We start from the raw sequence: 13,202 nt of genomic DNA on the forward strand, positions 1-13,202 counted from the left end.
GAGCCTGGGCTGAAAAGCCCTTTACCAACCCTTGCCCCACCCCCAGCCGTAGCAAGATGGGTGGCACCTAGTCAGGTAAGCCCACCTACCCTGTGAGGGGGAGTGGAAAATTTTGGGATTCTGTAAGGGATTTGTTTATGTGTGTCTGCCCTGTGCCTTTGCCTCTTCTTTGCTCCTTCGTTTGGGGGACTTCTGGGGGACTCTGCCTTCTGCCACTGTTGTGTGGATCGTGTGGGGCTTGGGGTTCAGCTACTGGTTGACTGTGTGACTGCAGAAATGGATAAAAGCCCCCCATCCAAACAATCATCAGTGCGTGTAAGAAAAAAATAAGTTAATTTTTTCATCTACAGTACTGCCTTATTTATTTTATAGCACAGTACATTGATTATTGCCTTCATTTTATGGATCAGTGGTCTCGTTAGACAGTAAAATTCGTGTTAAATTGCTGTTTTAGGGGGTTTTTCCATCGTCTGGAACGGATCAATCCACTTTTCCATTACTTTGAATAGGAAAGTGCGCTTCAGGTTAAGAACGCTTCCGGAACCAATTAAGTACTCAACCTGAAGTACCACTGTACTCCCCTTGATCTCTAGACGCTAGACTTCTATTGATGCAGCAGCAGCAACATCTCTCTCTCTCTCTCTCTCTTTTGTAATTGGTGGGCTTAGAGTGAGTCTGTTTGGTCTACCTAGCAGCTCTCTCGTTAATCATCCTATTGCCTTATCCACATCATGTTCCTACACTCTTAGAATAACCTTTGAACTCAGTGGCAAAGATAGTACTGATTACTTTTCTTGGTTGGGCAGAGATTTTTTTCAAGAAGCTGACTAACTGAACAGAGCAATTCCCAAGAATGCCAAACCGGAGTATCACACGGAGCTTGTAGTCAGAATTTTGGGCTAGGACCAGGTTAAGTCAAAAGTGTGAGTGCACCAGAAGAAACCTGATATTTGCTAATGACTTCGGTAAGCTGCACTAAAGATTATAATGAATTACCAAAGGACTTTAAACAATGGCAAAGCATCCATGAACAAGCCAGCATTTAAAAAGAATGCAGATAAGAAGAAGGCCAAGATAAGTAAAGATCATGGGCCCACTACAAAAGGAATACTTGGAAGGGAACATAAAATAGTTGAGGAATTTTCACATTTGGGATAACTGCTGCCAGAGAATTTCCCTCTTTAGCAACCCTGGATCAAAGTTGCTTGCTTGCTTGCTTGATTCTATTCCTTTGCCGCTTTTTATTCAAATAAATCCCAAAGTGCCTTACATAAAAATAACATAATGGAACATCACGAACACAGCCTAAATTATATAGAATACTTAAGAAATCATCAGTAAAACAATCCCAAATATTGTAAAACAATTTCCATCTATGTAACACTATTAAGAAAACAACTAAAAAATAAGCTAAACATCACAGTTACACCAAAAATCATATTATAGGACTCACAAAGTACGACAGCATTGATATCTATAAAACAATATTAACGACATTAACAAAATAGCAACAAAACAAACACAAATGGTTCACATCAGGAATAAACAGAAGGAATCTCTGTCAATAAAAGCATTGAGACTTAACTGCCTACATGTGGGAGGTCTCGGGTCATACCTGAAAACACCTGTTTCATCATGTGATCACATATGCAAGTGTGAGTTTACAATGCAGTCGAACAAACAATTTCTGAAATTGCAACCACAATTTGGTCACCTGCTACAATCTCGTATCCGTACACTGCTCATCAGTTTACATTTTACAGTTTTCTATGCCTCCAGGACCGAGGACAAGTTTACCAAAAAAAAATATCTAAAGCTGGTTAAAGTGAAAAGGTTTGTACACTTGCCCTATGATAATCTATAGAAGTTGCCAGCTGCTAAGTAAGAACCGCAATACCTCAAGGACCGTCTCTTTTCATATGAATCTACCCAGACCCTGAGATCATCTTCTGAGGCCCTCCTTCTTGTGCCTCCTCCTCGAGATGTCTGGAGGGTGGCAACACGAGAACGGGGCCTTCTCTGCAGTGGCTTCCCATCTGTGGAATGCTCTCCTCAGGGAAGTTCGCCTGGCGCCTTCATTACACACCTTTAGGCGCCAGGCAAAAGTGTTCCTTTTTAACCAGGCCTTTGGCTGATTCGATTTACATCCTATGCCCTTTTAAAATGTGTTTTTCAGGAGGGGGAGCTGTTGAGTTGTTGTTTTTATTTTTATTATGTATTTTGTGGTTTTATATTTTGATTTTATTCTGTAAGCTGCCCTGAGACCCCCGGGTACAGGGTGGTATAATAATAATAATAATAATAATAATAATAATAATAATAATAATAATAATATTTTGTGCAGTGGAAATGGAGGATGTCTAGAGAGCTAAACAGATGGGGCATATGAATGAGAAACGTTACAGAGATAATGCCATGCAGTTATTTCAGTAATCTTCTGGACGGTGCAGTCATAGCTGTGCCAGCTGTACAAGGAAAAGCACCAGAGAATGAACCAGCTGTGGTGGGTACGATGGGAGGTTGGTCTTCAATGGGCCCCAGTGTCTTGGGTAGAGAGAGGCTGGATGCATGAAAGGAGCATATCACAACCGAGACTCAGAGCTGTCCTTGTAGAAAAATGCACGGTGCTATTCTCTGACCAGGAATAATTCAGTGCACCCTGTTACAAGTCAGAAAATTAGATCCAGTGATTCAGAAGGTTCACAGCTCGATACAAACTAGTTCTCTCATGTTTTGTATCTCCTGTAAGAGATGCTTGGATATGGACTCTCCTTGCTCACTGCTGGCCAATGTCTGAACTTGTTTGCAAAACATCTGGATCTGTATATGCATTAAGCAAGATATTTTTTGCCATCAATTGCCTAGCAAATAACTCTTTTTATTAGATGACAAAACACAGTGCAGGCATTGAAGCGGAATATAGCACCCCCGTGGAAATTGGGTGCATGAAGATGGAGTTTTAGCAATATATGGCAATGCACACAAGTCCTTTCCAGTGCAAAGCAGCTGATTCCAATACTGACTTCCCTAAACAACGATAATAGATTTGCCCATGGCTCCTCTTAGAAGTACAGGAACCCATGGCAGTTTTCTTCAGTGCCAAAAGCAGTAATAAGAGATGTATTGCACAGATAAAATATACGAGTCAACTGGGCTTAAAGAAGCCATGCCACACGTTCTCAAGGGGATGGGTTATTATTATTATTATTATTATTATGAACTGCGGAATGGCACAGGAAGTTTAAAGACAGAAAAAAGACAAAAGCACAGCCTGTGTCTCCCCTTTCTTTGCAAAAAAAGAGAGAGATTTCAGAAATGTTTCACACTTTACACTGAAGAGTTTTACTACCACCGTGCTTGAAGCAGTCTTTTAAAATTAATTTTCCTGTTTGGACTGCAGATGTCACTATTTTCCATTCCCATAGCTACATGCTTCAGTGGCTTAAAGTGAAAACTAATGTAACAGTTACAAATGTAGACTTCCTTTTCTTTTTTCCTTCTAAAAAAAAAAGAACTGCCAGAAAACTGATTTTTTCTAGAACAAAAATATCTTTGTTCAAGTTCCCCCATTCTAAGATTTGCCACCTTCAGTTTGATTCTCATGCTTTTACATTGAACAGACTTTACAGTGAACTACTCATTGACCCAAAATATCTGGCGCAACGATAGGAGGGAACTTCTATACTTTCAAAACAATGCATAATAAAGAACTGTCTCAATATTACAAGTGTCCCAAATGTGCACACTTTCAGGATCCCATGCCTTCAGAAGTGTTCTCCAAGGAGGCAAGGGGACCATCAGGTAATAAGGTAAAAGTTAAAGGACCCCTGGATGGTTAAGTCCAGTCAAAGGCGACTATGGGGTTGTGGCGCTCATCTCGCTTTTCAGGCCCAGGGAGCCAGCATTTGTCCACAGACAGCTTTTCTGGGTCATGTGGCCAGCAGGACTAAACCACTTCTGGTGCAATGGAACACTGTGACGGAAACCAGAGAGCACAGAAACACTGTTTACCTTCCCTCTGGCATGCTTTCAAACTGCTAGGTTGGCAGGAGCTGGGACAGAGCAATGGGAGCTCACCCCATCGCATGGATTCAAACTGCTGACCTTCTGATCAGCAAGTCCAAGAGGCTCAGTGGTTTAGTCCACAGCGCCATCCGTGTCCCGAACAAACAAGTACACAATCACTGATAGGTCCACCCGCCATTGTGAGGCTCAAAGCAATGAAGATGATGCCTCCCCAGCTGTTGCCATTGGCTGTGGGTTTCTTGTGATGTCACAAAAGCACTTGGCAACTGAGTGGATATACAGGCAGGCCAAGGGTAAAGCCCTTTTCTGTTTCCAGCAGGACACACCTGGCAATGGATATGACATTCAGCACTGCCCAGGTTTCTTCTGCTTGGAGGAGGCAAAGTGGTGAATGGAAGGAGGCAATCCTCTGGCAGTGGGATGCTAAGGAGCAATAATAAGGCACATTTGCTTGCTTGAAGGCTGCTGGTATCTGTGGTTGGAAGCTGGCAGGCATCTCATGATGGACCCAACAGCAGCTTCTGGCACAATGGGACACCGTGACAGAAATCAGAGTGCACAGAAACATCGTTTCCTTCCTGCTGCAGAGGTACCTATTTATCTACTCACACTGGTGTGCTTTTGAATTGCTAGGTTGGCAGGAGCTGGGACAGAGTGATGGGAGCTCACCCCATCGCGGGGATTCAAACCACCGACCTTCCGATGGGCAAGCCCAAGAGCCTCAGTGGTTTAGACCATAGTGTCACCCACGTCCCATAAGGGTATGCAGCTGGAGTGCTCATTCTAGTTTTCCCTGGCTTAACACCCAGTTTGCCTCTTCACCTGTGGAAGCTACGATGGCAAGACCGAGGAGAAAGCCAGAAAGCCTTGGTTATTTCTGCAGTTCAGTTATAGACACATGTAAGCAGCCCTTTTGGATTACTGTGTACATCTCCTGCGTTCAAGTTTGCTCATGCCTTTTCGCAGAGCACAGCTGTTCTTGTTTCTACATGTGGAGGAGCACGGTTCTCTGGATTATGGCTTATTACAAGCCCCGATAACTATGCACACTGAATCACTGGACCCTTTGTATGTAACTGCAGAGTTGTCTGAAAAATCACTGGTGTACAACAGGAGACCGAGCCTTTGCTGTGAAAACCTATTAAATAAAAGCAAATACACACCCTACGTAAAACTCTGAATAGGAGCACAGAAGTACAGGAGCTGACTGGCACTTCGTCTCCCAGGTTTCAGACAGAAGGTTTTTCAGCTCTAGCTTGGGATGCTGGGAATTGGACCTGGAACTTGGTATATGCCAAACGTGAGCTCTATCACAGAGTCCCAGGCAGAGTTCCCCAACTTATCACCCTCCAGATGTTTTAGATTCTAATTTTATCAGACTCAGCCACGTGGTCAGAGAAGATGGAAGGTTTGAGTCCCAAACATCTGGAGGACATAAGGCTGGGAAAGGTGCTTCCTGGAAGAGATCCACCATAGCAAGCATTTTATTTTTTGCAGTAGACTACAGAGGGTATATACAAATAGATAAAACAAAACAAAAGGTTGCATAGTGAGTCCCGGTGATGACAGGCATTTGATTCCAAATACTACTCAGGTATGTAACTGCTTTGCAAGAGCATTGAATTAGCCGCAGGGAGGTTAAATAACATTGTATTATTATTATTAATTATTAGGTAAAGGTAAAGATAAAGGACCCCTGAATGGTCAAAGGTGATTATGGGGTGCAGCACTCATCTTGCTTTCAGGCTGATCGCCAAAGGGTTATAAAGACTAGGATTAGCCGCCTGAGAAACAGTTTCTATCCAAATGCGATTTTGGTTTTAAACACAGTGTAAGGTAGTCCCTATGGGAGTATATTGTATTTAATTATGGGGTATCAGAGTTTTTAGGGGATTAACCAGGCTGGGATAGGTGGGATAGCAAGCTTGTTGGTTTTTGAATGTCTGATGTACATTTTTTCAATTTTGTTGTTCTGTATGGGACAATGACAATAAAGATTATCGTACTGTAACTGATGCTTTTGAATTATGGTGCTGGAGGAGACTCTTGAGAGTCCCACGGACTGCAAGAAGATCAAACCTATCCATTCTGAAGGAAATCAGCCCTGAGTGCTCACTGGAAGGACAGATCCTGAAGCTGAGGCTCCAATACTTTGGCCACCTCATGAGAAGAGAAGACTCCCTGGAAAAGACCCTGATGCTGGGCAAGACTGAGAGCACAAGGAGAAGGGGATGAGATGGTTGGACAGTGTTCTTGAAGCTACCAACATGAGTAGCTAGCTAACTAACTAACTAACTAACATGAGTAGTAACTAACATGAGGTCACGAAGAGTCAGACACGATTAAACAATAACAACGAAACAGTACTAAACTGTGATCTGCCATGGTTACCCTACTATGCTATTTGGCTACTCAAAATACAAAAGTACCACCACTGCCCACCACTAAGAGACATCCAGGAGCCCTGCAGGGCATGATGGTGGTCAAAAATCACTGGGCAGAGGCCTTGTGGTTGGTTTGTTTTTGGAGGGGTGAGATCCTCCACAGCACCATGGTTTGTTGTTGTTGTTTAGTTGTGTCTGACTCTTCGTGACCCCATGGGCCAGAGCACGCCAAGCACTCCTGTCTTCCACTGCCTCCCTCAGTTTGGTCAAACTCATGTTGGTAGCTTCAAGAACACTGTCCAAACATCTTGCCCTCTGTCGTCCCCTTCTTGCTAAAGTCTGGCACCAGCCCTGCCATGGAATAACACAATGTGAGCAGAAAAGAAACCTCATGAAATTCATCAATCTCCCGCTGCAACACGCAAGACATCATTCAACCTCAAGAGTTAATCCAGATACTCCAAATCACTGTGCCCTATAAGAAGCAAACAAGACCATGTTCATCAAGGTGCCATAATATGAGACAGCATCCAATTATTCATGCAGGTAGGCAAAGGTGTCTGCTTTAGGGAAATTGAAGTATCCTCTTCTTGACCTGGGATCACTGCCTCCCAACATAAACAAACCGTTTAACCCTGGGGAAAAAATCACTCCGGTTCTTCCAAAAGAGGTTTCTTTTTTGTGTGGACAGCTCTACATTCAGGCTAGAGTTGTACTCTTGTTGCCCTGAAGCAGGAACTAAAGTGAAGGAAGGAAACCCTTCCCCAGACATATATTAAAGCCCTGAGAGTGATTCCTTGCACTTCAAATTCCACCTCAGGAGGACTGCAAAAGCTACTGCGTAATAGGGAAAACACATTGCCTCAATTCATTCTGTGATGCAGGCTGAAAAAAGCTGTACCCAGTTTGATTTCCATTCATTACATTGGATTTCAGGCTTTCGCGTGAAATACAATGTTTTCGGACAAGGATCGAGGCATGCAGGCTTACCAGTGATTCGGTTCTCGATTTCCCCTTGCATCTGGAGGGAATCCACGTAAATGGTCCTATTTCCAATGATGCGAGCGCAAGCAATTCCCCTGTAAGGCTGGCAAAACCCATCTTCGTGGTAATCTTCCCTGCAAAAGACAAATTGGGGAGCCTGTAAGTACATCTGCAGATGTCTGCCTGTCCCTGATGAATTTTAAAGAAATATGTCCTTCAACAGCAGCAGAGAAATGTTAAATCTGACATTTTACATTCCTCCAGATACTGGTCTCTCACCTCAAGTTTTCACCATACAATGTTTCTGGAAACAAGAAGGGCATCAATGAACATATTAATTCAAGGAAGGAAAGGGGGGACCTTTTAAAAGTGAAAACAAGAATTATCTTAGAAATCCTATGCTAATGATAATGGGATGTGGCAGGTTATTCTATTAAAAGGCTGTCCAACTGAGACCACAATGTGTATCATGTTACACCTCATAATACATTGCTGGCATTTAACGGCATGCAATGCAATTAGGCAAGCAGTTGTTTCTCTTCTCCTGCCTCCTCCTGCAAGTCTTCATTTCCTGCAAGCGAATAGCAAAAGAGGCCTTGCCAAGATTTAATTAAAATATGGCATAATTCTGAACTATGGCTTAGATAAACAGAATGAAATCAGGGCTTAAACGTCCTTCTCTCCCACCCCCTCCTATAGATTTAATGCCAAATTCTTTTTTTCTTCTATAGAACCTAATGCATATGTCGAATTACTGTCTGGGCTGCTAAAAATCAGCTTGATGTATCCAGCTTAAATGGAGTTGCTCCAGAGTACCATTGCTAGGAAAAAAAGCCATTCCTTTTAATGCTAGGGATGGCCAGTTACTAAGACTCTGAAATATTATATTATTATTATTATTATTATTATTATTATTATTATTCCCCAGCCACTCTAGGCAGCTCCCAACAGGATATTAAAAACACAATAAAACATCAAACATTAAAAACTTCCCTAAACAGGGCTGCCTTCAGATGTCTTCTGAAAGTCAGGTAGTTGTTTATTTCTTTGACATCTGATGGGAGGGCATTCCGCAGGATGGGTGTCACCACTGAGAAGGCCCTCTGCCTGGTTCCCTGTAGCTTCACTCCTTTGGCCCTCCAGATATTTTGGACTACAATTCCCATCATCCCTGACCACTGGTCCTGTTAGTTAAAGATCATGGGAGTTGTAGGCCAAAACACCTGGAGGGCTGCAGGTTGGGGATGCCTGATTTGGTCACTACTGCATCCCCCCTGCTATTTTAGTCAGCAATTGCTTGGCTAAGCCAGATGGAAAGTCTCCTGTTCCTAAGCCAGAGCATCAACATTTGTCCTTCTCACCAAAGAGATGCAGCCCAGGAGGGATAGTATGAAGATTTTCAGCTTGTCAAATTCCTGCACCGACTTGATTTCCTAAAATGAATGTGTTAACTTTGCAGAGAAGGTCAAAGATGGGATAAAATAAATGTACGGTTTGTTGTGGCAATTAGGCAGCTGCATTGCTGTAATTATTGCTGCAATTATGGCCAAGAACAGCACTATGGTATTTGCAAGCTTAGGTCAGCCAAGTTCATAGAAAATGATCAAGGAACAAAATGGATGTAGGAAATGTTGAGTACAGACATCTATAATTTAATATAATGTATTTATGTAGGATGGAATACTTTTTTGAAAATGAAGCCCTTTCTGCACACGTGGAGTTATTGTTTCCCAACAAAACTTCAGCAGAAGCACCAATTGGGGCAATTTCTCCTCTCCCTGACTGGTATTCAATACACTTTACAATAACTAAAGTCATCACAGAGTGTGGCGCTAAACAGAAAGGGGAACCGATGTAACACAACAGGAACAGCCTCATTCCCAGTTCACAAAGAGTTCATGTACTTTTCACTTAACCACACGGTAGTGACTCAGTTTCAAACCAGAGATTGCCAATTTGACTGAGGTTAAACATGAAATGAAATCTAGACCTTTCACATCTTCAGAGCCAAAACATGGCTTAAGGGGCCACCTAGAAGATCATTTTAATTTTGTCTCGGTAATGACAAGAATTCAAACGAGTGCTTTGTGTTCAGTAACATCTACATGACGCCGCTGGGAGAGATCATCAGGGGGTTTGGGCTGGGTGTTCATCAGTAGGCGGATGATACCCAGCTCTACCTCTCTTTTAAATCAGGACCAGTGAAGGCGGTGAAGGTCCTGTGTGAGTGTCTGGCGGCAGTTGGAGGATGGATGGCAGCTAACAGATTGAGGCTGAATCCTGATAAGACAGAAGTACTCTTTCTGGGGGACGGGTGGGTGTGGGGAACTCTCTGGTCCTGAATGGGGTAACTGTGCCCCCTGAAGGACCAGATGTGCAGCCTGGGAGTCATTTTGGACTCACAGCTGTCCATGGAGGCAGAGGTTAATTCTGTGTCCAGGGCAGCTCCATCTGGTACGCAGACTGAGACCCTACCTGCCCGCGAACTGTCTTACCAGGGTGGTGCATGCTCTAGTTATCTCCTGCTTGGACTACTGCAATGTGCTCTATGTGGGGCTATCTTTGAAGGTGACCCAGAAACTACAACTAATCCAGAATGTGGCAGCTAGATGGTGACTGGGAGTGTTTTAGACCACAGCGCCACCCGCGTCCCGTGTGGACAGAATGGCTCAATGGGGCTGGAACAGCCATTTCCAATCTAGCACCCTCCAGCTAATTGAGACTACAACTCCCATCAACCCCAGCCAGCGTGACCAAGCGGTAGGGATGAGGGGAGCAGGTAGTCCAACAGGATCTGCAGAACACCAGTTTGGGGAAGGCTGGGCTTGAGTAAAGCTGAAATGTCTCCAATGTACATGTAGATACCACCTTTCCTTCACGGAAGTTTAGGATTTTGCTCTTGAGATCCAGAGGTCCGGGGCATTAATCTTATCCTCTTAATTTCAAGGAAGAGCAGAATACAATTACCCAGAAATACAGCTCTAAAGGAATTACCAAAAGGGGTGCTATCAGTGCCTTTTAGCTTGAAATATGTTTCCTCTCAGCCTCATATATTATATGTTCTTAACCCAGCCAAAGAGAGTCATTTGAAAGTCAAAACTGAGGCTAATTCAAGCTTTACATTCATGTTACAGGATATGGGAAATCCATTTGTGAAACTACCCTTATCAGTAACTGCAGCAGCACAGACCAACTTTAAATAGTCACTGCGGGGGGCGCTTCACACATTATATCATTTTGAAAGTATAAACTTAATGTACTCCCAGGACCACTTCAGCATGCATGTTTGAAAGCTTCCCTGTAAATAGCTGTCTAGGGAAAGCTAACAGGCAGAGTTCAAACCTGAACTTCTTCCTAAAGTGCTAGCTTTCTACTAGAAGGATCTAGGGTTCTCTTTTTAAACATGGAATAGCAATCAAGCGTGTGATCACCAGCTCCCGTCACACAGTGTTAGAAACTGAGATGTGAATGCTAGGAGCTAAATGGCACCTTAAACCGAGGTTATGGGTGCAACAACAGACAGTCTCGGTGTGCTTTCTTATAACGAGAATACAAAGCTGAAAATGAATGAACTGCAGCTAAAATATTATGTTCATTTTTCACATGGTCTAGTCCTTCTCCTGCCCACCCCTCTAATATTCTTCAGCGGGTCTCTCCTTTCCCTCCACACTGCATTGTTAATCTGAAATCTTAGGCGCTATACTGCAGCCAAAGCTCAGAAACTGCTCACACCAATAAAATTCCCTGTTGCAAAATGCGCCTGGAACAATGGGAGTTCCGAACACTGCAGGGTACGAAGGATTCTGCTTTGGAGGCAAACCATGGTTTGGGGGCTAACCATGGTTTGCCCAGTTTGAACACTGTTACTAAGCACAGAAAGTAAATGAAGTAAAAACTGGAAGCTGCAAATATTTGAGTGTGTAAGGGGAGCAAGAAGGAGCAAACAAGCCAAACACCTGTTCCTGGCGATCCAGTATGATTTGCCTGCAAAGGTAAAGGTAAAGGTAAAGGTAAAGGGACCCCTGACCATTAGGTCCAGTCGTGACCGACTCTGGGGTTGCGGCGCTCATCTCGCTTTATTGGCCGAGGGAGCCGGCGTACAGCTTCCGGGTCATGTGGCCAGCATGACTAAGACGCTTCTGGCGAACCAGAGCAGTGCACAGAAACGCCGTTTACCTTCCCACCGGAGTGGTACCTATTTATCTACTTGCACTTTGACGTCCTTTTGAACTGCTAGGTTGGCAGGAGCAGGGACCAAGCAACGGGAGCTCACCCCGCCACGGGGATTCGAACCACCGACCTTCTGATTGGCAAGTCCTAGGCTCTGTGGTTTAAGGGACCCACCTGCGTCCCTTATTTGCCTGCAAACCAGGCCAATAATCTAGATTTTTGACCCTCCATTACCAAAGCTCTCTGCTATGTAAAACAGGACATAAAAGTAAAGCTTTAAAATATGTATGTTTCCTTAACCCAAGAAAAGTCATATGGATGCATCCAACAGACTTGTCCACTTAGCACAAGGACCTCTGCCTCTACAATGCATCTTCTTCTTCCCATACCCTCATCCATGTATAATGTACACTCCTTAAGAGATTTGGTATAGAAGTATAGGGGGGAAAATCTGTCCTGGCAGTTTTCCCAACCCTCTGGAGCGGATCAGGCATGGAGGCAATGGGAAAGGAAGTCCCCTGGCCAGGCGGAAGATGATGTTCTTGGAAACAAGTCATACAAGCAATACTCAACAACAAAAAGGCAGCAGTTAGTTCAAAAGGTGAGTCTTTTGGGCAATTATATTTGAAATACAGCACCAACTAAAGAAAAAATATATTTTATCTTCCAGAGGACTACTGGCACAAAAACAATAATAAGTCTTGTAGCACTTTAAATTTTAAGGCAAAGCTTTGAGGACTACAGGCTACTTCATCAGATGAATGAAGCATTCTCTTGGATTACATGCCTGGGGGAGGTTAGATGGAAACAAAATGCAGAAAGTACAGAGACAGTGCTAATTACATAATTAGCAGTAGTATTTGCCTTTTTTGTGTGGATAGCATATATCCTGGTGTTGGTCAGTTACAGCAGTGAAATTGCTCTCCTCGTGAGTAGGCAAAAACACACAGAGAGCAATGGTCCTTAAAATCAACAGCACCTATCCCTAAGCCATCGTTCAACAGCACCATTACTCAATTCATTAGAACCAATAAATGCATTTAGGAAAGGTGATGCCTAATTAATGAATTAGTGACTAATGAATAAAATGTGCTGCTGATTTTTTAAGTGACCCTGAGATTTTGTTTCACTCATTAACTAAAACTCAAATCTGTAGACTCCACGTCAAAGCAATATTTGAAGATTTACTAGAGATAATTTGCTCTGTGCCATTAGATTCATGGGTTAGCGAAATTAGGCTTGTAGCATACTAACACCACCCAGACAAAGGTTTGAAAGATACCTGTAGAACAAAGGAGCCTTTCTTTACAAATCAAACAAGCTAAATACAAGAATAAATGCAGACAGAACCCAGTGCATGTTAACTGCCTAAGATATCTATTATACACAGGCTGTCATGTGATTGAGCCAGAGGGCATATAAACATAATAACTATATTGTCTTCAGTAGCAAGAGAATAGGTAGGCACATAGCCTAATCTACATTGAGAACATAAAATCATGCTATAAAGAAGGCTTATTTTACTCAGAACTGAAGTACGACAGATGCTAGTATATATTATGTGTAATATAAGTAACTGGTGCTTCTCTGCAGGGATTTTTCTGCTTCTTTTATGTCTATTCCTTATCACTGCAGGCA

General features: G+C 43.1%; 1 protein-coding gene across 1 annotated transcript in view; it reads right to left on the minus strand.

The window, feature by feature from the left end:
- Positions 1–13,202, minus strand: part of ROR2 (receptor tyrosine kinase like orphan receptor 2) — a 156,989-nt gene that overhangs the window by 15,603 nt on the left and 128,184 nt on the right. The window contains exon 5 of the mRNA XM_083464823.1: positions 7,401–7,528. Coding sequence (XP_083320949.1) covers positions 7,401–7,528 — 128 coding nt within the window. The remainder of the gene's footprint in view (positions 1–7,400; positions 7,529–13,202) is intronic.

This window comes from Podarcis liolepis, assembly GCF_965112155.1.
Source record: "Podarcis liolepis genome assembly, chromosome: 11".
Classification (NCBI taxonomy): Eukaryota; Metazoa; Chordata; class Lepidosauria; order Squamata; family Lacertidae; genus Podarcis; species Podarcis liolepis.